At 42.7% G+C, this 22078-nt stretch overlaps 1 protein-coding gene across 1 annotated transcript in view; it reads right to left on the minus strand.

Moving 5' to 3' along the window:
• AVL9 (AVL9 cell migration associated) overlaps positions 1-22078 on the minus strand; it is a 122722-nt gene that overhangs the window by 61633 nt on the left and 39011 nt on the right. The window contains exons 3-8 of the mRNA XM_082258829.1: positions 20902-20987; positions 18161-18232; positions 15525-15614; positions 11654-11720; positions 7432-7472; positions 3791-3829 (exon numbers count right to left, since the gene is read on the minus strand). Coding sequence (XP_082114955.1) covers positions 3791-3829; positions 7432-7472; positions 11654-11720; positions 15525-15614; positions 18161-18232; positions 20902-20987 — 395 coding nt within the window. The remainder of the gene's footprint in view (positions 1-3790; positions 3830-7431; positions 7473-11653; positions 11721-15524; positions 15615-18160; positions 18233-20901; positions 20988-22078) is intronic.

Consider the following 22078-nt stretch of genomic DNA (forward strand, 5'->3'; position numbering starts at 1 on the left):
TTACTATCTGGGATGTCCCAAAGCAATGCACTTGAGGGGAGGGGGACACTAAGAAAAAAACCGTCATCAGACCAAAAAGATCTACATAGCTGCTTGCAGCACACTGCGGTCAAATGCAGACTACTCCTGGGTCCTCACAGCCACTTGATAGAATCTAGTGAACGTTTGCACTGACGACCAAGTAGCAGACCTGCAAATCTGAGCCATAGAAGCTTGATGGCAATCTGCCCAAGAGGCACCTACTCTTCTGGTAGAGTGTGCCTTTACCAGGAAAGGTGGACCCTTCCCTTTTAAACCATATGCTTGAATAATAACCTGGCAAATCCATTGAGAAATTGTAGACCTAGGTCCTGGCTGTCCTTTCCTGGGCCCTTCTGTCAGCACGAACAAAAGGTCGGTCTTACAAACCTGAGCTGACATCTTTAAATAGACCTTAAACGTACGTACTACATCGAGAGAATGTAACAACTTTTCCTCTGCCGTTTGAGGATTTGGAAAGAAGGACAGGAGTATAATGTCCTGATTCAAAAGGAAAGAAGGACGGCAGTATAATGTCCTGATTCAAATGAAAAGTGGACATCCTATCTTGATGCAAGTTCAAAAATGGCTCCTTACAAAAAAGAGCCGCTAACTCCGGTACTTTTCTAGCTGAAGTTACTGCAACCAAAAAGACTAACTTTCTGGTCAAAAGAACCAGAGGAATATGCCGAATGTGCTCAAAAGGCTGTTTCTGTAGAACTGCCAGAACCAAATTTAAATCCCAAGGACACAACGGTGGCCTCACTAGCGGAAGCATATGCAGCACCCCTTGAATAAAGGCTCGGATTAAGGAATGCAAAAGCAATCGATCTTTGAAAAAAAAAAAAGACTAACAAAGCTGAAATTTGACCTTTAAAAGTGCCTAAGGCTTGTTTCATATCTACCCCTACTTGCAAGAAGGCTAGAATTCTCTCGATTAAATATTTACGGGGATGCCACTTTCTGGCCTCACACCAAGAAATGGAAGACTTCCAGACTCTCTAATAAATGCCCCTACAGACTGGTTTCCTAGCGTTTATCAGGGTAGGAACTGCAGGGCCAGATATTCCCCGCTCCCTCAAAATCCAGGCTTCACTAGCCAAGCTGTCAAATTTAGAGACTTGAAAGCAGGGTGGAATATTGGATCCTGAGAGAGCAGGTCCAGGCGCAGTGGGGGAACCCAAGGCCTTCCCACCGCCAACCCTAGGATTTGTGTGTACCAATTCCTCCTGAGCCAGGCTGGAGCCAACAGGTTTCCCCTCTTCCTGAATCCTGCGCAGAAGTCATGGCAGCAGCTGAACCAGAGGAAAGGCATTGATCAGAGAGAACTGCTCCCAGGGAGTCTCCAAGGCATCCACTCCGACAGCAGGTGGATCCCTGGTCCTGGACACAATTTTTCTCAACTTTTTGTTGAACCTGGATGCCAACACATCTACGTCCAGGACCCCCCAGCATTGACAAATGAATGCAAAGATCTCAGGATGCAAGGACCATTCCCCTGGAAACATCTGCTGGCGACTCAGAAAGTCTGCCTGCCAGTTCTCAATCCCCAGAATGAAAACCTCTGACAGGCATGGAACAAATTTCTCTGCCCAGGATAGGATGTGACCCACCTCCTTCTGGGCTGACTGGCTCTTGGTGCCCCTCTGATAGTTGATACAGGCCACAGCTGTGGCATTGTCAGATTGTACCCTGACGGGGTATCCCAGGCAGTTTCAACAGCCTCAGCCATTGACAACCGTGACATTTGCTGTATGGAATCCTTAAGAGCATCTATTGCAAAACACAAAGCTCAAGGTAGATTTGTGAAATCTTCAACAGACTCTCCTTGAGAAGGAACAGTCCTGGATATTCGTTTAATACGGTCTTTCAAAGACTGAAAAACTCCTATAGCCACCACCGCCGGTTGTACTGCAGACCCAGCAATAGCAAAGGAAGAGCTTTTAGCAAAGATTCCAATTTCTTATGAGCTGGATCTTTAAAAACCTGGGCATTATCTACAGAACAAGTTACAATTCTGTTTACAGAAGAAATCGCAGCATCCACTGTAGGTACACTCCAGTTATTGTGAACCTTTCCTTCATAGGACATAACAAAGAAAACCTTTTGGGAGGAATAAAAATCCAAAAAAGGATGATCCCAGTCAGCATATACTATCTGCTCTAAAAGCGGATGTAAGGGAAAAGCCTGAGAATTTTGAAGAGGGTGTAATGAGTCCAATGAGGAAAAAGACTTCAGAAATCGCATTTCATTGAGAGACTGAATTCATAATCTCTGGGGCTGAGATGCCAAGAATGGCTCCTCAGATCCTGACTCCCCAGAAATGGAATCCTCTGTTTGGCCTTCTTCTAAGCCATTTACAGCTACTTCTTCCACATCCTCTGCCCAAACCTGAACTAAAACGGGGGGGGGGCGCTTAGGTGAGGGGGATCTATAACGTTTCCTCCCTCCTTGTGACGCTGAAGCAATCATGCCAGCAATTTTACCCTCAAGGCAGGCTAAAGCCGATGCCAAATCGTCCTTAGTGACATAGGCTGAGACAGAAGTGCTAGATGTTGCTACTATGCCTGACAACAGTAATGGCTCAGATTGGCCAGTCGCCTGTGGCCTCTCATGGGAGGTAAACACAGAGGAAGCACGGCCAAGATCTTTCAATCGGATGGCAGCACACTTGTGCCCCTTCCTGCTGTGCCTCCTCCCACTCCTCTCACGGGAGGACATTGCTTTATGCAAGAAAATACTTGCGGCACTAACTTTAGTGTACTCAAGACTTTTGCCAAGCTGAATAGTTTATCATACACAGCACAGTTATCCCCAAAGTAGCAGAACCTGTTAGTGCCTGTAAGCATGCACCCTCAAAGACTCACGCACTGAGCTGCCGCTGCTCTGTGTGCCCTCCAGCTTCTGACAGAAGCTCACGCCGCCGGGAACACTCCTCAAATGCATATGAATATGGCTGCTCTGTGTCCCGTGATGTACGATCAAGAAAGAGCATGTTTCCTTCCTATGCAACTTTTGCATCAAAGAATTATAAACCTTCCTACCTGTACCTAGTGTTTTTTATCTGAATGGACATATTAAAATCGATCAGTCATGATACTACAAACTGCAGCCACAACATTTGTGCCTATAATTACAAGGTAAAGCAAAACAAACCACAAAGAACATAACTACATTAATACCCAAGTAAAACAAAAAAAAACATTTGAAAGTGTACAATGTATTTAAGGCAAAGAAGAGCAATTATTTTGTAATAGTATTATTTATATTTTACCTTTCTTTCTAAGTACCCATTGCAATATAAGTAACCCTAGATATTGCTGTATCTATGCAATACAGCTGTATCTATGCAATACAGTTGTAAGACAACTTGGTAACTTTATATTGTATAAATACTTTTGCTTAAAGTAACTGAATTAATCTTGATTGATAGATCTGGACCAGCAAGAAACAAAGTTTTAAATTTCTCATTGAATGAGATGCAAGCTTTTAGGCATCAAGAGTCATACAGACATAAAGAACAAGCTATATTTTACTACCTTGCACAAAGTTAGTGATTTACTATGGGGCCTACAGTGTTACAAAAAAAAAAAAAAAAAAATGTATATATCTACATTTTTTTTTTATGTGTATGTACAGTATATATCAACTGCTAATATAATTCTAGTGTCTGACAACTAAAGAAAAGCGTTTCAAAGTAAAAAGCAGAAATTTATTTAAACTAGATTTTGAAGCATGCATATTCAATGTACCTATAAATGAAAATACTTACTTTTTTCTCAAGAAGTATCAGTTTAAACAAAATTAAAACCTGTTTGGAAACATAAAAACTGAATTATTTTAGTAAACTAAACATGGATTATATAGAGAAAATGGGATTTTTGTACTTACTGTAAAATTCATTTCTCTGAGTTCATCGACGGACACAGATCTCCATAAATCATAACTACTGGGTTATATTGCCATCTCCAGGATTAGCACTAGGCAGAACAAAAAACACCTGACTACGCCCATGGGTCGTCCTCAGCTTGGTACATAACCCCCCTCTCTACTCTAGGTAATCAATTTAGTAGCAAGCAGTATTAGAAGTATCAGAACTCCATAGAGGGGTGGGTGCTGTGTCTGTCGATGAACTCAGAGAAATGGATTTTACGATAAGTACAAAAATCCCATTTTCTCTTTCGTTCATCGATGGACACAGTGCTCCATAAATCATAACTACTGGGACATCCAAAAGCAGTGCCAAAAGGAAAAAAGGAGGGGGTGGGGAAAAACACCCAAGGCTAAACATAAGAGCCCTTAACCAGGACACAGGAGCCTTAACAGGGTCACAGGAGCCCCGTCTGAAAAATAAAGGTTTAAAGAAAAACTGTGATGAGAAGGAGGGGCCCCATCTGCGACGAGGCTCCTTCCCTTTCCTAGACTATGGCAGGAAGGTACTCTACCCCCCCCCCCCCTTGATACCCTTAAAGATGTCATCCAGGAAAGCCCCAAACAGGCAATCGCCTTGAAAGGGCAGATCAATGAGAGTTTTCTTAGAGGCTTGGTCTGCGGACCAATTCTGAAAGTCACAGCACGCGCCTAATCATCACCGCTGAAACAGAAAGTTTGGACAGCGCAGGAGCTGTATCCAAAGCTGCATCACAAATAAACTGTAGCCCATGGACCAACTGGTCCGCTAAATCAACATAAGCAGTGGGGACCTGCTCACCCCCCAGGCCCTGGCGCAAAAGCATAGCTCATTCAATTAGGGTCTGAGACACCAGGGCTGAGGCAAAGCCTGGCCACAATGGCGAACCAGCCATAGTAAACATGCTGCGTGCCACAGTCTCTGCTTTCCTGTCAGCCGGGTCCTTAAAGAACGGGTATTCCTCTACTGGGATCTTGATAGCTTTGTTCAACCTGGAAACAGGAGGGTCCACCACTGGTAGACTAGTCCACTTCTTTAAAAGTGACTCCTCAAAAGGGTAACGTACAGCAAAACCTTTGGGGACCACAAAGGGTAATTTTGGTTGTTTCCATTCCTTACAGGAAAACCTGTCAAAATAAGGCACATAAGGAAATGCCTTTGGAGTGTGAGGTGACTTATAAATACCAAACGACACAGACACGTCCGTGGCTACATCAGCTGCATCCTCCATTTTTAAAGTCTCACGCACTGCAGTGATAAGTGCGTCTACCAGCGCATTTTAAATTCGCTGCTGCTACCATGAAGGATTCATCCTCACTATCAAGTGGATCCGGGGGTATTATATTAAGCCCCCATGGACGGGCTGCGTCCACTGTGGCATCAGGCTCAGAATCAGATGAGACAGACTGAGCAGGGAAAGGCGGGGGTATGCTTACTCCTGGGCCTTTGCCCACACGTCACTTTCACCCGGGACACTAAGGACTGAAGGACCACCGTCAGTGCAGCCATGGGAAGCTGGGTTTCCGAGGGACCTGCCACCTCCATGAGGTTGTCAATGAGGGAGATGTGACCCTGAGGCTCCATAAGGAAAGGAAGACCTTGCAGTACAAAAACGACCCCCCCCCCCCCCCAAGGCTCAGGGTACCTATCAGCAGAGAGAGAGAGATAACAGGGACCCCCACCGACTGGAGGAGCACCGGGAATTTATTCCCAGCATCACCATGGATGCCATCCCTGTTCATATGTCCCGGGCACAGGAAGAGGAAACTGAGGAGGAGGTTCGGCATTCCCACGAGGCTTTGGTCGTCTCCAGTGTCTCCCAGAATAAGGGAAAATGGCCCCCATGACATCAGGCTACAAAAACATGGCCACCAACTGGAGACCAGCCAGACTAAGAAAAAAATGGCTGCCATCAGCTACAGCATGCTGCCAGGATCTTCGCTGCACCCTCTGCAAGGGGACCCCCTCCTGAAGGTAGGACACACCGCTGCCCACTCTGCACCTGTATCTGCACTATACCCACACTGCAAACAGTGGGGATGCACCTAGGGGTCTCCTACACTGGGACCTCTCCAGACTACCAGGGCAGGACACCCTATCTCAGGACCCTTACAGAGGGGAGACCCCAGGGGTCTCCACTGCAATCCCTGCCCTGGGACCCCCACCAGACTCCAGGTCCAGTCAAGGGGGAAAGGGAGTGGGGGATGCCCAGCTCACTGAGGGATTTTTAAGGATGGGAGGGGGAACCTGCAAGCAGGTCCAACCGTCCCTGGAGGTTAGCCGCGTTCACCCCAAAAAAAAGGCCAAAAGGGGAGAGGGGGGGGGGACTGTATTTAGCCTTTGATGTTGCAAGTAACGCTCCAGACAGAATCCTCGCCACCGAAGTAGGGGAGCGGTCGGCCAAGGGACCGCTGCGACTCAGACCCGAGCCCAGTCATATGCAACCCTGCGAGACGTTTAACTTGCGGGCCAGCCTCTGTCCGCGAGGTTATGTCTTGGCCAACCTAGCATGTAGCAATCGGTCTGCACACGCTCGCTGGGCTGGGGGGGACCACTGGATCTAGATTATCCAGCCCGTCACCCCGTCCGGCAGTTAATTGTAGATCTCACAGGAAAAAAAAACGAGAAGAAGAAGAAAAAAAAAATAATCTACCTAAAAAGAAAATATTGCCAGGACCAGAGATCCCAGCGAGGAACTAGATCCTTTTTCCCCAACTAGGCAGAAAAAAAAACCTATAGTACCGCAGAGAGAGGGAGTATGCCCCCTGGGACTGCCCATAGGCGTAGCCAGACTTTTTTTATGCCTAGTGTCCTACTCCTGTAGGGGGCAGTATAACCCAATGGTTAAGAAGATCAGAAGCTGTGTCCATCAATGAACGAAAGAGAAACTTTTTTGTTTGTATGAAATCGTGACAAATACACTTTGATGATGTATTTCAATTCAGTTATTTCAGTGATCAATTTTAATGCCATTTGATCTACCAAAAGAGCACGCACAGGTTTTGACATGTTGGTTGATGTGCTGTTCATATGCAAATAGAGACTTAAATTTGCCATTTTCATACTCATGTCAGAAGGCTTTATGCAGGAACAGGTATAGCTGACGCTCTCAAGCTACTGCCATTGTAAGATTTAGTGTTTTCATTCAGCCACAAGTTGACATTAATGAACTTCAATTAAGAGAAATATGCGGGCTACCATTTCTCACCTCCTGAAAATTCTAACTGCATGGTTGCTTGACTTTCATACTTTAAAAAGTGTATTTCCACTTTTGCAGTCACATTTGAGAAAAGATCACTTTACTATAAATTTGTTATGTGTTTCCATTAACATAGCACACCTAACAAAAAAATTTAAAAAATATATATTTTTATATAGAGAGGTCAATAGTGGCAGCCTACACAGTACTCCCAGACCACATTTCCTTAAAAAGTTATGTCAATCTCTTCCACTGGTAAACACTGTTCAACAACTACATGGCCTTACACATAATGTCGTCTCACCTTATGCCTAAACTGAAGTACCAGGTCCCGTGGAGATAGGCCTACAAAAGATAAGAAATCATAATTACAAATGAAAAATCATCTTTCCTTCAGACAGGAATTACAGTTTTTGTAGGTATATGTAGTCTCAGCGCTGTATTTGAAATCAGTTAAAGTTCTATTAGATCCTCATTTTTAGGCACTTTCAGTAGCTGATTGAATACGCTGCTTCTTTATCTTTTAATCCTTGCCCATGTCCTGTTTGGCTGGTGCCATAACTGCTCCCCAAGGTTTCCTGTTTCAGGTGGCCCTTTTCTCTTATAGCAATCCTATGGAGCTACCCTTTTAACAGATACAGTATTAGGGATGCGTCTCCCTACACAGTGTGCAACAGAAACCCTGTACCCTAGGGATGGCAAGGCACTCCCTTGCTTCTCCAAGCTAACAGATTGAATGGCGACTACATTGTGCACTGTTACCTCTTTTCTGTGAAGACTGGAAGTTAAGGGAAGCAGCATTTAGAGCAAGAGTGAGTAGCATTAAAAGGTACATAATGCAAGTGCTGGGGTAAGCGTTTTAACAAATACTTTACTGTGCTTACCATGTTAAACCCAAAAAAATAAAAAATAAATAACTAAAGGGTTTAATACAAGTTTAACCAAAAACAACATACTATACTATATACAATAGAATTCTCTTCAAAGAGCATTTAGTACTATGAGGTTACAGTGAACTTGCGAAAACCTTCCTATTAACTGATTAAGAATTGTTCATAAATGACAGTCTGTAAAAACCTTCTGTTTTATTAAAGAAGAAGTGCACTAATTGACAGAATTAACTAGCTTTGGAACAGCCTAAAAACTAGTCATATGTGGGCTAAAGGGGGGGGGGGGGGATTAATAAATTCCTCCATCCATACCTGTGGGTAGAGGAATCTGCACTGCCGGCTATTGTATTCAGACAGCTGCAGCATCAGTTGCTGCCTGAATACCTGAGCAGTGACTGAATCTCATAGGATGTTACGCTGATAATTTTCCACCCGAGACTCGTCAAGCTGGGTTGTGCTGACAGGGCCACCCATGGCTCGAATTCACAGTGTATGGCTAGCTTTTTTTTATCCATATCTCAGCAATAACAAAGTCTGCCTGTTTGTAAAGCAATCGGAGAAAAAAAAAAAAAACGCTAAAGTGGTTGTAAAGGCTCCAGGTTTTTTTTTATAATAATGCATTTGCTGCATTAAAGCTAAGAAACCTTTAATTATCATTAAAAATTCATATAAGGCAGCGCTAACAGGTAAAAGACAAAAAACTATATATACAGTGCTAAAGGTGTATATTTTTTTTTTTTTTTTTTAGTTTTTGGTCTTTTACCTGTTAGCGCTGCCTTATATGAATTTTTAACTTTTCTGGTATTTTACCTAGCGAGCAGCAGCTTCAGGATTTATCATCAATTTTTTATCTTCACTTATTTATACATCAAAGCGCGGGTATTAATTTATTGGTTTTATACTTTAATTATCATTACCATACCTTCTGTGGCTGTCAAAAGGGATGCTAAAAATAACCACACTATTCACAGGTATTTAAATTGTGGTACATGACCACTCTTGTACGACTTCCTTATTACAGTTATTGATTGCGAAAAAATGCAGTAGAAAAAGCAGAAGAAAAGAATCATTAACTATATCCAGTATCACTCATAAGGACAGCAGAAAAGGGTGTGGCAGTGAACATTAAAATTCCTTCACTGCAAGTTATAGACCTAGTAGTTCTAAGCATTTATCAGTAATAAATAGATTTGCTTATATAAGATACCTAGGGGAAGCGAAAGGTCTCATTTCAAAGTATAAAGATGATAATTTAAAGACCCTGAAAAATACTACAAAAATATAAAAAAATGCCAGAAATAAGCTACGCTCTTAAAGCGGAGTTCCACCCAAAAATGGAACTTAAGGCCTCCTGACCCCCTGGACATGCCACATTTGGCATGTCATTTTTTTTTGGGGGGGGGAGAGGGTACCTAGATTGAACAGGTACCCGCTCCCACTTCCACTCAGGCCGCCTAGGCAGCTCGAGCAGAAGTTCTCCTCTCCCCCTCCCTGCAATCTTCTGGGACACGTCACAGTGTCCCAGAAGATTGCCCGTCCAATCAGGACGTGCAGTGCGACCAGCAAATGCGCAGTGTGCGCCCGGCTGTGAAGCCGCAAGCTGTTACAGCCAGGTGGCCACACTAGAGATGCCGGCGCTGCAGGGAGAAGAGGGAGAGAACTGAGGATTCCGCTGGCCGCATCGCTGGATCGTGGGACAGGCGAGTGTGTGTTTATTAAAAATCGACAGCTACACTTTTTGAACCTGCTAACTTTAAATATACACAAAAACAGGTGGAACTCTACTTTAAATCTTGTTGGAAGAGCTGTCAAAAAAGAGTGGACTGCGTAGTGTCAGCTATATCCAGTATCTTTTGCCAAGTACCGAACCACTCCCATCCTCAGATCTACAACAAAAAGGGGAATCCTCCAGTAATAAGATAACTAAAGCTGGCCATAGACAGATCTAAATTCTGCCAGTTCAGCAGGAACCAGCCAAATTATGATCCAGCTACGGGCTATCGACTGACTTTAGAACAAACAGCCTGCTGTTTTTCTTTCGTATGATCGCTGCCACAGGCTACAGCCAACAGCAGTGATCTTTGTATTCTGGCAACAGGAAAACCTCCCACTGTCAGAATAAAATAGAGCAGTGGGAGGATACCACCATCAACATTGATTTTCCTTTCCTTCAACCCATGGTTGAAGGAAAGAAAATTGCATTATGTATGGCCAGTCTAAGGCCAGCCATAGACAGAGCAAATTTCTTTCCTGCAACCAGTGTTGATAGGGGAATCCCTCCAGCCAAGCTATTGTGTTCTCCCAGCAGGAACAGCTTCCCCCGCCAGAAGAAAACCGCAATTATTGCAAGTGGCTATAACAGCCGCTTGCAAAATCTGGCAGGCTGGCTGTACCCAAGTTGATCAATCAAATCGATCAACTTGGGTACATTCATCCTGTACAAACCTGGTTTGAATCTTCAGCAGGAACTGGCCGAGAATCGAACCATCTCTGGCCAGTTTAAAATTAAGTAGTAGCCCCAAGCATAGTTTGTACCTCTAGATAAGCCTATAATAAGGCTTACCTGTAGGTAATGTAAATATCTCCTAAACATGCACCGTTTACTAGATGTTTACTATATATGCAGCCGATGTCATCGGCACATGTGTTCTGCAGGAACGGCCACCTGCGTCGTTCCTTCAGAGCCCTGTGCCGCAATCTATGGCTCCCACGCGCATGCGCAGGAGTGAGGTCATCGCGGCTCCGGTCAGTCACAGAGCCAGTCTGTGAACCCGGAAGCAAAACGGGTGAAATCTTGGTGCTGGAAGAGCTTAATTTTAAGGACGGTTTCACATAATGTGCTAGTATGTGATGCATACTAGCACATTATAACTTTACCTTGCAGGTCAGGAAAAAAATCCACTTGAATGAATTTGTCAAGTGCCACACCAACAAGACATGTATAGCATCCTGTGGCAGACTACGAGCGTTCCATAAAGTGCCAGGAGGAGCGCTCGTCCCCATGGTGTCCAGGTACTTCTCCCAAGGTTTTACTGAGGTTGCACTGATGCGGATTTCTCTTAGCTTAGCCATCACCTTAGGAACACCTGAAGGTACAAGCCTATAACCCAGGGTCTATGCATACTCAGCCTTTGTCTCGTAATGTATGATTAAGATAAATTTGCGCTGCTGGTCCGCAACCTTCTGCCCTATTTGCCATTTGCAGATTACTACATTCCTATAATGCATTGCGTTCTGCGAATAGGCGAAATGGGGCGTTCCTGTCGTTTAGCTTGCTCCACTTCCAATCACAGAATGCGAATGCATACAGAATACATTGCAGGAACATAGTAACCTATTTGGCAGAGAGAACAGTGTGGGGGGGGGGGGGGGGGGAGGCAAACGGCACAATTTTTCTCTGTAGCAGCAACCGCAGTCAGCTCTTTCAGCACTGGTAGACAGACGCTCAGGACAGTATCTGGTGGCTGGGAGGAGGCACGGCAGGAACAATATTTAGCAGAAGCTTGCAGGTATGCGATACACATATTTACATGTAACTAAGGAGTTTGGTGCTGTACCCCCCCCCCCCCACCCCCCAAAAAAAGTTATTAAAAGACTTTAAGCAGACATCTGCAGTGGTTAAACAGAACAACTTACCCAGATATAATTGTGATCCTTCTAAAGTACTCCCTGCAAATGAGTTATTCATGTGTTCATACAGCTCCTAAAAAGATAAATAATTTTAGAGCACAGGGTGTAAAATGTGTTTTTTGTTCTGACTAGGGGATAGGGTAAATAGAAATGTAAATTTTAATAATAACAGTCGATAATGCCTGGTCATTCCCCATCCCTGTTTCCCCCACAGATGCTAACAGTACTAATTAAAGCAAAAGTTCTAGGCCAGATCAGCTTCCCAACACACAACACCAAATTTGTTATATTTGTAATTAGTGATATTTCATATGATATTACAATTTGGAAGATTGCAGTTCTATTTTCTCAATTGTTGCAGGTAATTGAATGAACCATGGTGGAGAAGAATGGTGTGCTGTTTTTGCAGGACAATGCACAAGGCAGGCAAGACAAGGCAGGCTGTTTTGAAGGATTTAGGGTTTCAGTGCATCAGTGCATAGACCATTCACCAAATCTTGATCTACCCGACTATTACCCATTACCTAACTTTAAAAAAACACTGAAAGGACAGACATTTTCAATGGATTCAGGGGTCATAGCAGTAACAGAGCAATTTTTCACAGCGCAGAAGAAATGGGTTAAAAAAGAAATTGAGAGACAATGTGCCAAATGGCCAAGTTAAACTTGTAGAATAGAAGGCAAGATTCATTGCTCTAGCAATTACTTGCTAGCTATTACTTTACCAAGAACTGGATGTCACCCCAAAATTGATGAAAAGATGAGAAGAAAACTGATCAGGGGGATTGCCAAGAGGCCTACAGCAACATTAAAGGAGCTGCAGGAATATTTAGCAAGTACTGGCTGTGTGACAACAATCTCCCGTGTTTTTCATATGTCTGGGCTATGGGATGGAGTGGCAAGATGGAAGCCTTTTCTTACGAAGAAAAACATTGAATACCCGGCTAAATTCTGCAAAAACATCTGAAGTCTCCCAAAAGCATGTGGGAAAATGTGTTCTGGTCTGATGAAACCAAGGTCGAACTTTTTGGCCATAATTCCAAAAGATAGGACAGGGAAGCTAGGTTGTGGCAAAATCGTGCTTTGGGGCGTTTTTTTTTTCAGCTGGAACAGGGGCCTTAGTCAATGTAGAGGGAATTATGAACAGTTCCAAATACCAGTCAATATTGGCACAAAACCTTCAGGCTTCTGCTAGGAAGCTGAACATGAAGAGAAACTTCATCTTTCAGCATGACGACGACCCAAATCATACATCCAAATCAAAAAAGGAATGGCTTCAGCAGAAGAAGATTAAAGTTTTGGAATGGCCAAGCCAGAGACCAGACCTGTAAATGATTGAAAATCTGTGGGGTGATCTGAAGAGGTCTGTGCACAGGAGATGCCCTCGCAATCTGACAGATTTGGAGTGTTTTTGCAAAGAAGAGTGGGCAAGATGTGCCATGCTGATAGACTCATACCCAAAAAGACTGAGTGCTGTAATAAAATCAAAATGTGCTTCAACAAAGGATTAGTTTAAGGGTGTGCACACTTATGCAACCATACTATTTTAGTTTTTTTACTTTTACTTCCCTCCACCTAAAAGATTTCACTTTGTTGTTCAATTGAGTTGTACAGTTTATAGGTCAAATTAAAAGGTGGAAAAATTTCTGAAATTATTTATCTTGGTCTCATTTTTTTACATCACAGAAACCTGACATTTTAACAGGGGTGTGTAGACATTTTATATCCACTGTAGATAGTCTTTCTACAAGCATTTTACCTGTTAATTTTCAGTTTTCGTGTGGAGTTCACCATTGAGCAGCACAAAATCAATGGGGATAGCAGATAGAAAGGTCAATGTGGAAATAAAAAGTAAGTCTTAAGTACTTAAAATATATTTGTACCAAGGCTTTATCTTTCTTATTATTGTACTTCCAAATCCTTCTCCAGTCATTTTCCCTATCTGTATTCCTTTCAATATACAGTGGGTACGGAAAGTATTCAGACCCCCTTAAATTTTTCACTCTTTGTTATATTGCAGCCATTTGCTAAAATCATTTAGGTTCATTCTTCTTCCTCATGAATGTACACATAGCACCCCATACTGACAGAAAAACACAGAATTGTTGACATTGTTGCAGAGTTATTAAAAAAGAAAAACTGAAATATCACATGGTCCTAAGTATTCAGACCCTTTGCTCAGTATTTAGTAGAAGCCCCCTTTTGATCTAATACAGCCAGGAGTCTTTTTGGGAAAGATGCAACAAGTCTTTCACACCTGGATTTGGGGATCCTCTGCCATTCCTCCTTGCAGATCCTCTCCAGTTCTGTCAGGTTGGATGGTAAACGTTGGTGGACAGCCATTTTTAGGTCTCTCCAGAGATGCTCAATTGGGTTTAAGTCAGGGCTCTGGCTGGGCCATTCAAGAACAGTCACGGAGTTGTTGTGAAGCCACTCCTTCGTTATTTTAGCTGTGTGCTTAGGGTCATTGTCTTGTTGGAAGGTAAACCTTCGGCCCAGTCTGAGGTCCAGAGCACTCTGGAGAAGGTTTTTGTCCAGGATATCCCTGTACTTGGCCGCATTCATCTTTCCCTCGATTGCAACCAGTCGTCCTGTCCCTGCAGCTGAAAAACACCCCCACAGCATGATGCTGCCACCACCATGCTTCACTGTTGGGACTGTATTGGACAGGTGATGAGCAGTGCCTTGTTTTCTCCACACATACCGCTTAGAATTAAGGCCAAAAAGTTCTATTTTGGTCTCATCAGACCAGAGAATCTTATTTCTCACCATCTTGGAGTCCTTCAGGTGTTTTTTAGCAAACTCCATGCGGGCTTTCATGTGTCTTACACTGAGGAGAGGCTTCCGTCGGGCCACTCTGCCATAAAGCCCCGACTGGTGGAGGGCTGCAGTGATGGTTGACTTTCAACAACTTTCTCCCATCTCCTGACTGCATCTCTGGAGCTCAGCCACAGTGATCTTTGGGTTCTTCTTTACCTCTCTCACCAAGGCTCTTCTCCCCCGATAGCTCAGTTTGGCCGGACGGCCAGCTCTAGGAAGGGTTCTGGTCGTCCCAAACGTCTTCCATTTGAGGATTATGGAGGCCACTGTGCTCTTAGGAACCTTAAGTGCAGCAGAAATCTTTTTGTAACCTTGGCCAGATCTGTGCCTTGCCACAATTCTGTCTCTGAGCTCTTCAGGCAGTTCCTTTGACCTCATGATTCTCATTTGCTCTGACATGCATTGTGATCTGGAAGGTCTTATATAGACATGTGTGTGGCTTTCCTAATCAAGTCCAATCAGTATAATCAAACACAGCTGGACTCAAATGAAGGTGTAGAACCATCTCAAAGATGATCAGAAGAAATGGAAAGCACCTGAGTTAAATATATGAGTGTCACAGCAAAGGGTCTGAATACTTAGGACCATGTGATATTTCAGTTTTTCTTTTTTAATAAATCTGCGTCAATGTCAACAATTCTGTGTTTTTCTGTCAGTATGGGGTGCTATGTGTACATTCATGAGGAAGAAGAATGAACTTAAATGATTTTAGCAAATGGCTGCAATATAACAAAGAGTGAAAAATTTAAGGGGGTCTGAATACTTTCCGTACCCACTGTAGAATAAGCAAAATCAACTCACTAAGAACTTATAGGCAACATCCAGTGAATGACGTTTTAAACTTTAGTTGTTTGCCATTAATGCAGTGGTCCTCAACTCCGGTCCTCAGGGCCCACTAACAGGCCAGATTTTAAGTATTACCTTGGGGAGATGCAGACTAGAGTACTGCAATCATTGAGCAGCAAATGATATCACCTGGGACCAGGACCACTGCATTAATGGACAAAGGAAAAAAACAACTGTTTGAAAACAAGAACATTTTGGGTATGCTTCATACCTTTAGAATTGATATCTGTGAAAAATCCTTCTCTTCAAAATATGCATGTGTGATTAACTGAAGTTTAGCTTGAAGTAACCCATACAATGGCTGCAAAAGAAAAAAAATATATAAGCAAAACACATATTATACTAACTGTATACATATAAAAAACAAACGTTAGCCAAACGTCAGGACTGAAAAAGAGGTTATATGAAAAGCCCGATTTTTTTTTTTTTTAAACACAATATATACAGTATGCCGCATTTTGTCAAATCACGCTAAAGTCTAAATTTAAAATGAGCATTTAGTTTCAGTTTAAACATTAATGATTGTCCTCTGTTTGACTCACTTCTATCAAAATTCTTTCTACAGTTTTGTTCCTGACTTCATTGCAATATATTGGGAAGCCAGGCTAACAGGATTTGAGTTCAGTGATAAACAGGAGTGGAAAGCTTAGTAAACAAAAATTCCTGGAAGATGTGGATGAATCAATAAGTATATAAAATCAGGAGTCCAGATTTCCTTTTAGGGAACCAGATGGAATTTATTAGGACTCATTGGGTTTAAAAGCGGTCTCCAAAACCAAGCAGTCATAGTAAAAAAAAAAAAAAAATCATAATAAAAAAAAAATCAGCAAATCTGTTGCCTTTATGTACCCTCCCATGTGCTTCCAAGCTCCCCAGGACAAACACAACCCAGGGTTTTCCAATTGGCTGCCTTGCCCTCTCCTAAAAGCCAAAGAACCCATGTGTACAGGTCTCTGTCCGAGATAAGCTGGTCTCACGACTGGCTTCTGTTGAGCGAGCATGCTGGAATCTATTGCACACAGATGCTAATGGAAGTGTTGATTGTCACTTTAAAACAAGCTGCTAGCAGGCTTGAGAACTTTTGGAAGCTTGTTGAAAAAGCCTGCTGAAGACTGCTAACAGCTTGCTTAAAGCAGCAATCAACTGTCCCATTCGGTTCTGTGCTCAATATTTACAAACTGGAGTTAAATGGTACTTCAAAAAAGCTTGCTGAAAGTTCTGCAAATTTTTGTGAAAGCTTGGTGTTCGCACTGCACTTATACAAGCTGAAGCCCATGTGAAACAGGCCTAAAATCGCTTGTGTTAGTACAGACATATGTACGTTTTTTTTTTTTCGTTCAGCCCACTGCGTTGAAAGAGAAAAATAAAATTATAGCGTGTACCCCGCATTGTTTTCTGGCAATTCTTCACCCACTGTCAGCATTTTCTGGCAGATCTCCCTGACTGTGTACACTATATTCTCTGGAAGCTATCCCTTCGCCAGAACTTTCTGGCTGCTGCATTTGCTCCAATTTCTTTCGCGTTTTGTATTCCGCAACACAGCCTCACCCTCTCTGGCTGTGCTATGAGTGACCTCTTTCCAAATGGACCCACCCCTTATAAAAAACCGTGTCAAGGTTGGTGCAATTAGCTGCCCTGCCACTTCACACATCCATAGTATTTAAACCATGATTTCTTCTCAAAAAAAGGCAGGAATGACATTAATAAATTATTGAAAAGCATAGTAAATCCACCAACACTGTACACAGCATTGCACCTTGGTTAATCTGCCAAGTCCCTTCTGTCTAGTTTCTGCATTACAAGAGAAATTAAATAAAATTAAAATAAAAAAAAATAAAATAAAAATTATAAACCCCCACACTAAAACTGGCCATACACCTGAATTTCCCAGTGTGGATGGGAGAATCTCCCCTGCTGGTTGTTGTATTTTGACAGTTGGCACCATTGCTGTCATAATACCCTAACAGTGGCTACATCCACTTGGATGCAGCCACTGTTTGGACATCATTTTTTGCCCGGTTCCTTTTATTTTCAGATTGAAGGATGTCATGTGGGAAGGTGCTGGCAGGGCCAGCGATGGCTTGGAATTTGGCCAGTTCACCAGGTACCAGATAAAACGTGCTGTGTATGACCAGCTTAACCCTTCACTTAACAATTATCTCCCTCTCTGTCATGATTCTTCATCCTCCAAGCACTATCCCTTTCTGCTCTGCTTCTTCTCAATAAGATTCCACTCTACCCCCCACCAGCTATGATCAGTTCACATTTTGTCTTCCTCCACCAGCAGCTTCTACTCCTCCCTCCAGCCGACCCACCCCACCACACTATGACCACCTCCTGCTTTTCGCATCCCAGCCCTGATCACCTCTCTTTCTTGCCTGTCTCCTTTCCCTATTATCTTCTACCATGATTGCATTCTCCTGACTCCCAGCCATAACCCGCTCCAAAATTACCTACTTTCTGGAGGGGCTACGATCAGTAGAAATATACGTTCCACTAAATCCAGTAAAGTAATTCTGTTGTGCTTTAGGATTTGAGAGTTCACAAACCGGTAAACAACAAAAACAATTAATAAAATAAATGTATTCACTATTATAAAATCCACATGAGCTCCACCTTTCTGTCCATAAAAGACAACCTCGAGATAAGTACAAAAAGCTTTCTACATTCCTGACATTAGTCTTGTTTAGATTACAGATACTGCACCGGCAGTCTTTAGACTGAGGATGTACATTAATAAAAGGCTCACATTATTCGGTCTAGAAATACAGCCCCTGCCTCTGATGCTTTATTATGGATGAATCACTTCATGTATTCTTTGGAAGCAGTATAAAACCAACATCTTACCAGCTGACTCAAAACACAAACACTTTTCTGTACAGTTTCCCGGGTAACATCTGCTTGACGTACTTTCAAAGTCTGCAAAACATAGGATTATATTAAAGTTAGAAAATATTTTTCAGAATAAAATGTTTTAACCACCTAAGGACCAAGTCTATTTCTGACACGTGGTTTACAAGTTAAAATCAGTATTTTTGGTAGAAAATTACTTTGAACCCCAAACATATTTTTTTAGCAAAGACTCTGGAGAATTTAATGGCGGTCGTTGCAATATTTTATGTCACTCGGTATTTGCGCAGCGGTCTTTCAAAAGCAATTTAAAAAAAAAAAAAAAAAAAAAAAAATAGACTTCACTGAATTAAAAAAAAAAAAAAAAAAAAACACTAAACAGCAAAAGGTAGCCCAATTTTTTGTATATTGTGAAAGATGATGTCACGCCGAGTAAATAGATACCTAACATGTTACAGTTTTGCGCACACTCGTGGAATGGCGGCAAACTACAATACCTAAAAAATCTCCATAGGTGACGCTTTCAATTTTTTTTTTTAACGGTTAACAGTTTCGAGTTACAGAGGAGGTCTTTTGCTAGAATTATTTCTCTCGCTCCGACGATCACGGCGATACATCACGTGCGATTTAAATACCGTTTACATTTGCGGGCGCACCGTACGCATGCATTTTCTTTGGTGCTCGAGCACACGGGGAAGCTTTAAAAAAATAAAAATGTTTTTTTCCTATTTTTTTTTCACTGTTCCTTTAAAAAAATAAATAAACAAATAAATAAAATCTAATCAGTTTTGTTGCTGACACAAGAAATGTAAACATGCCTTGTGACAGCAGTAGGCAGGGACAGGTACTCTTTATGGAAAGATCTGGCGTCTAAGACCCCAAACCCCATCTTTGCACTTAAAAATATTCCACATGCCAAAATCTGCATTTTTGAATATGGTCATTTTTTCAAAATGACAGTTGGCAGCCGAGTACATCAGCAGTGATGTTGTGATGTTGCTTCCGGGTTACTTCGTCTGAGACCCAATTGAAGCCGAATTCGGACGTGCCGGCTGGTCACCTGGGTCCCCCTGCTGCTCTTTGGGATAACAGGCAAGTGGCTGCTGAGCCGCATCGGTTGTTATTACCAGAAAGCCAACTGTCAACTTTAAAAATCAGTACCGGGTGGGGCCGCTACCTGCAGGCATCACCCCAGTACAAGCAGTTCTTCAAGCCGACGGTCAGAAGCTCAGAAGCTTAATAAAAAAGAAAAAAAAAAAACATATCTTTAATATTTATAAAACAAAGAGCATGAATAAAGTGGTACAGCATAAAATAAGTTATATTATAACAACAAAAGCTCAAAAAAAAAAAAAAATAAAAGCAGAAGAGGGGAGAAATTAGGTTGTATATTTTGGACACTTAAAGGTGCTCTTATGATTACTCTAATGAGAGAGTTCGTGACTGTGGCGCTGTGGTGGAATTTACCTCACAAGGTAGGTAAGTGAGCCTTCACAAGGCTATAAGGCCCGGTTCACATCTATGCATGTTGCGTTTGATGCATTTTTCTTGTGCATTTTTTTTTCACTAGCCTTTTGTGTTTTTGGGAGTGGTCTGTCATCTTGCAGAAGAAACCAGCAATAACCCAGCAGAAATGCATTTTATGCATTTGTAGCACCCTCCTAGTCAGGTGCTAGGTAAAAACCATTTGGTTTTTGTTCTGCTTAGGGAGTAGGATTTCTAGTTTTGCCTGTTATATGTGTCCATGTGTGATTCACTTGGTCTGAGGGAGTGTCCCCACTGTATCCAATAAGGGAGCCTGTTGGACAGTGGAGGAAACCCAGCCAGTGACACACAGGCTTTTTTGATAGTCCCAGTGGGAGGGCACAACCGCAGTGCATCCTGGGATTGTTCATAAAAGCCAAGGGCACATGTGACTGGGCATCTTTGGCGGGAAGCAGGGTCCCAGGAGGAGGTTGATGGCTGTCTCTCCTCCGGTCAGAGAAGAAGTGGTCACAGGCAGTCGGCCCAGTGTGGGGCTAAGGCCCTGTGGAAACTGACAGTGGAGCAGTGGCAGAGAATCCTGTGAAAAAACCATGGCCGTGAGTACCAGGGAGCTTGCCAGGGGTCTGCCCAGGAAGGGGACCACTCCAGGGAGAGTCAGTGGACAAAGGCCAGCACACACAGTGGGTCAGAAAGGGGGTGCCGAGATAGACCCTGAAGAGAAACTTAGTACTGTTCATCATTTAAAACCTTTACCTCAGTGGCAAAGTGAAGCAGCGGCCTTGCCGCACACACCACAGATAGTTGTCCTCAAGTTGTGCATAGTTGCTAGTTGGAGTATCCCACTCATCCCTTCTCCCATCCCAGTTCCAAAATAAAATACAAAAAAATAAATCTCCTGGACTGTTTATTAACTGAGCCGAGGACTTAAAGCTACAAGTTGAATTGTCTGTTGCTATGGTTAACCCAGGGGAATCCAATTTAAGCAGCTCCCATGGGGGCAGTGCTATACATTTTTTATGTGTTTTCACAAAAATGCAACCTGCTGCAGTAAATAAAAGTCCCTGACCCTTTCCAATGTGCTCGTGAACCATAGGAAACCATGTTAAATGGACTCAGGCCATGTCAAGTGAACCAGGCCATAATATGCATTTATTTTTTGTCTGTAGGATCAGGACCTTGGAAATCAAACAAATCTGAAGTTGGGAGACATCCATTATTGAAAAAGATAAAAAAATAAAAAATAAGGGTAATACCTTTGCTTCAATCTGTCTGTAACAAGAGATGCCATAAACGGTCTTCCGTTCCCCACTTCTAGGTGGAAGGTGAAAAAACACAGTGTCTACAAAGACAAAAACAAACATTTACAAGATTTAAATGCATTAAAGTCTCCGGAGTTTGAAATTCTGGAAAAAACAAATAATGGGTTATTCGGGTTGAAACTAGTTAAGTATCTACCCACAGGGGTGTGCGTACCCACACACTAAAGCCTAGGGGATGGCGCCTAAATATATTAGGACATTACTGAATAAAGGGATTGCTGTATGGGTGTTTTTGTCAGTTATAGGGACCGGTAGGGTAAAAAATGTCCCCAAATGAACCTCCAAATTCATAATTGAGCAGCTCTCGCTGAAATGACTATACTACAGAGTCAAGAAAAAACACTGGAGCTCTAGAACAAGCACAATTCTATCTTCAGGGTCTAAAGATGCTCCATGCCATCATAGTAGTCACAACCCGAAGACCTGGAAGCAATGTGAAGAACAAAGTGAAGTTTGGTGGAAACTCTCCCAGGAGGCTGTGATAAGGAGCTCTGAAAAAACATAATTACTGAGCACTTTATCGGCTCCCGGTGAGCTTTAAATACCTAGTTGACGATACTGGGGAGTGAATCAGGATGATGAGATTGGGTGCTACCCTTCTGTTTCCAGTGGATGTCTGATCCAAAGACCTAAAGTTACAGGTGGCTTGGCTGCTGTAATGGCAGCCATCATCTCTGGTGAGTGTTCACTTCCTTGGGATGAGGTGATGGACCTCTGAGCACAACTGGGACACTTTATCACCTATTGATGGTTTTGGACTAAATCTATATTATACTTGCACAAGTTCTTGCACAAGAACTTGCTTGGACCAAGTTCTGTTGTATCACTGAGGATCGGCTTTATTATTGGACATTTGATTACTTTTTCTACGCAATTTTAAAGGGTTACTAAACCCACAACAGTAAAATCAGTGTTTATATGCAGTAAAGAATGCGTGTTATACTCACTGTGGTACCTAAGGGGTTAATCCTCTGCACTGTGTAAAAAGACTGCTTGATCTTGTATTCACAGATCCTCCTCTTCTTTCACTGACTCCAGAACAGGTCTGGATAAGACAGACTTTGGAGTCAGGCTGCACATGCACAGTTTGGTGTGTATTGCTAAAGAGGTT

This window comes from Pelophylax lessonae, assembly GCF_965119305.1.
Source record: "Pelophylax lessonae genome assembly, chromosome: 5".
In the NCBI taxonomy this organism is placed as follows: Eukaryota; Metazoa; Chordata; class Amphibia; order Anura; family Ranidae; genus Pelophylax; species Pelophylax lessonae.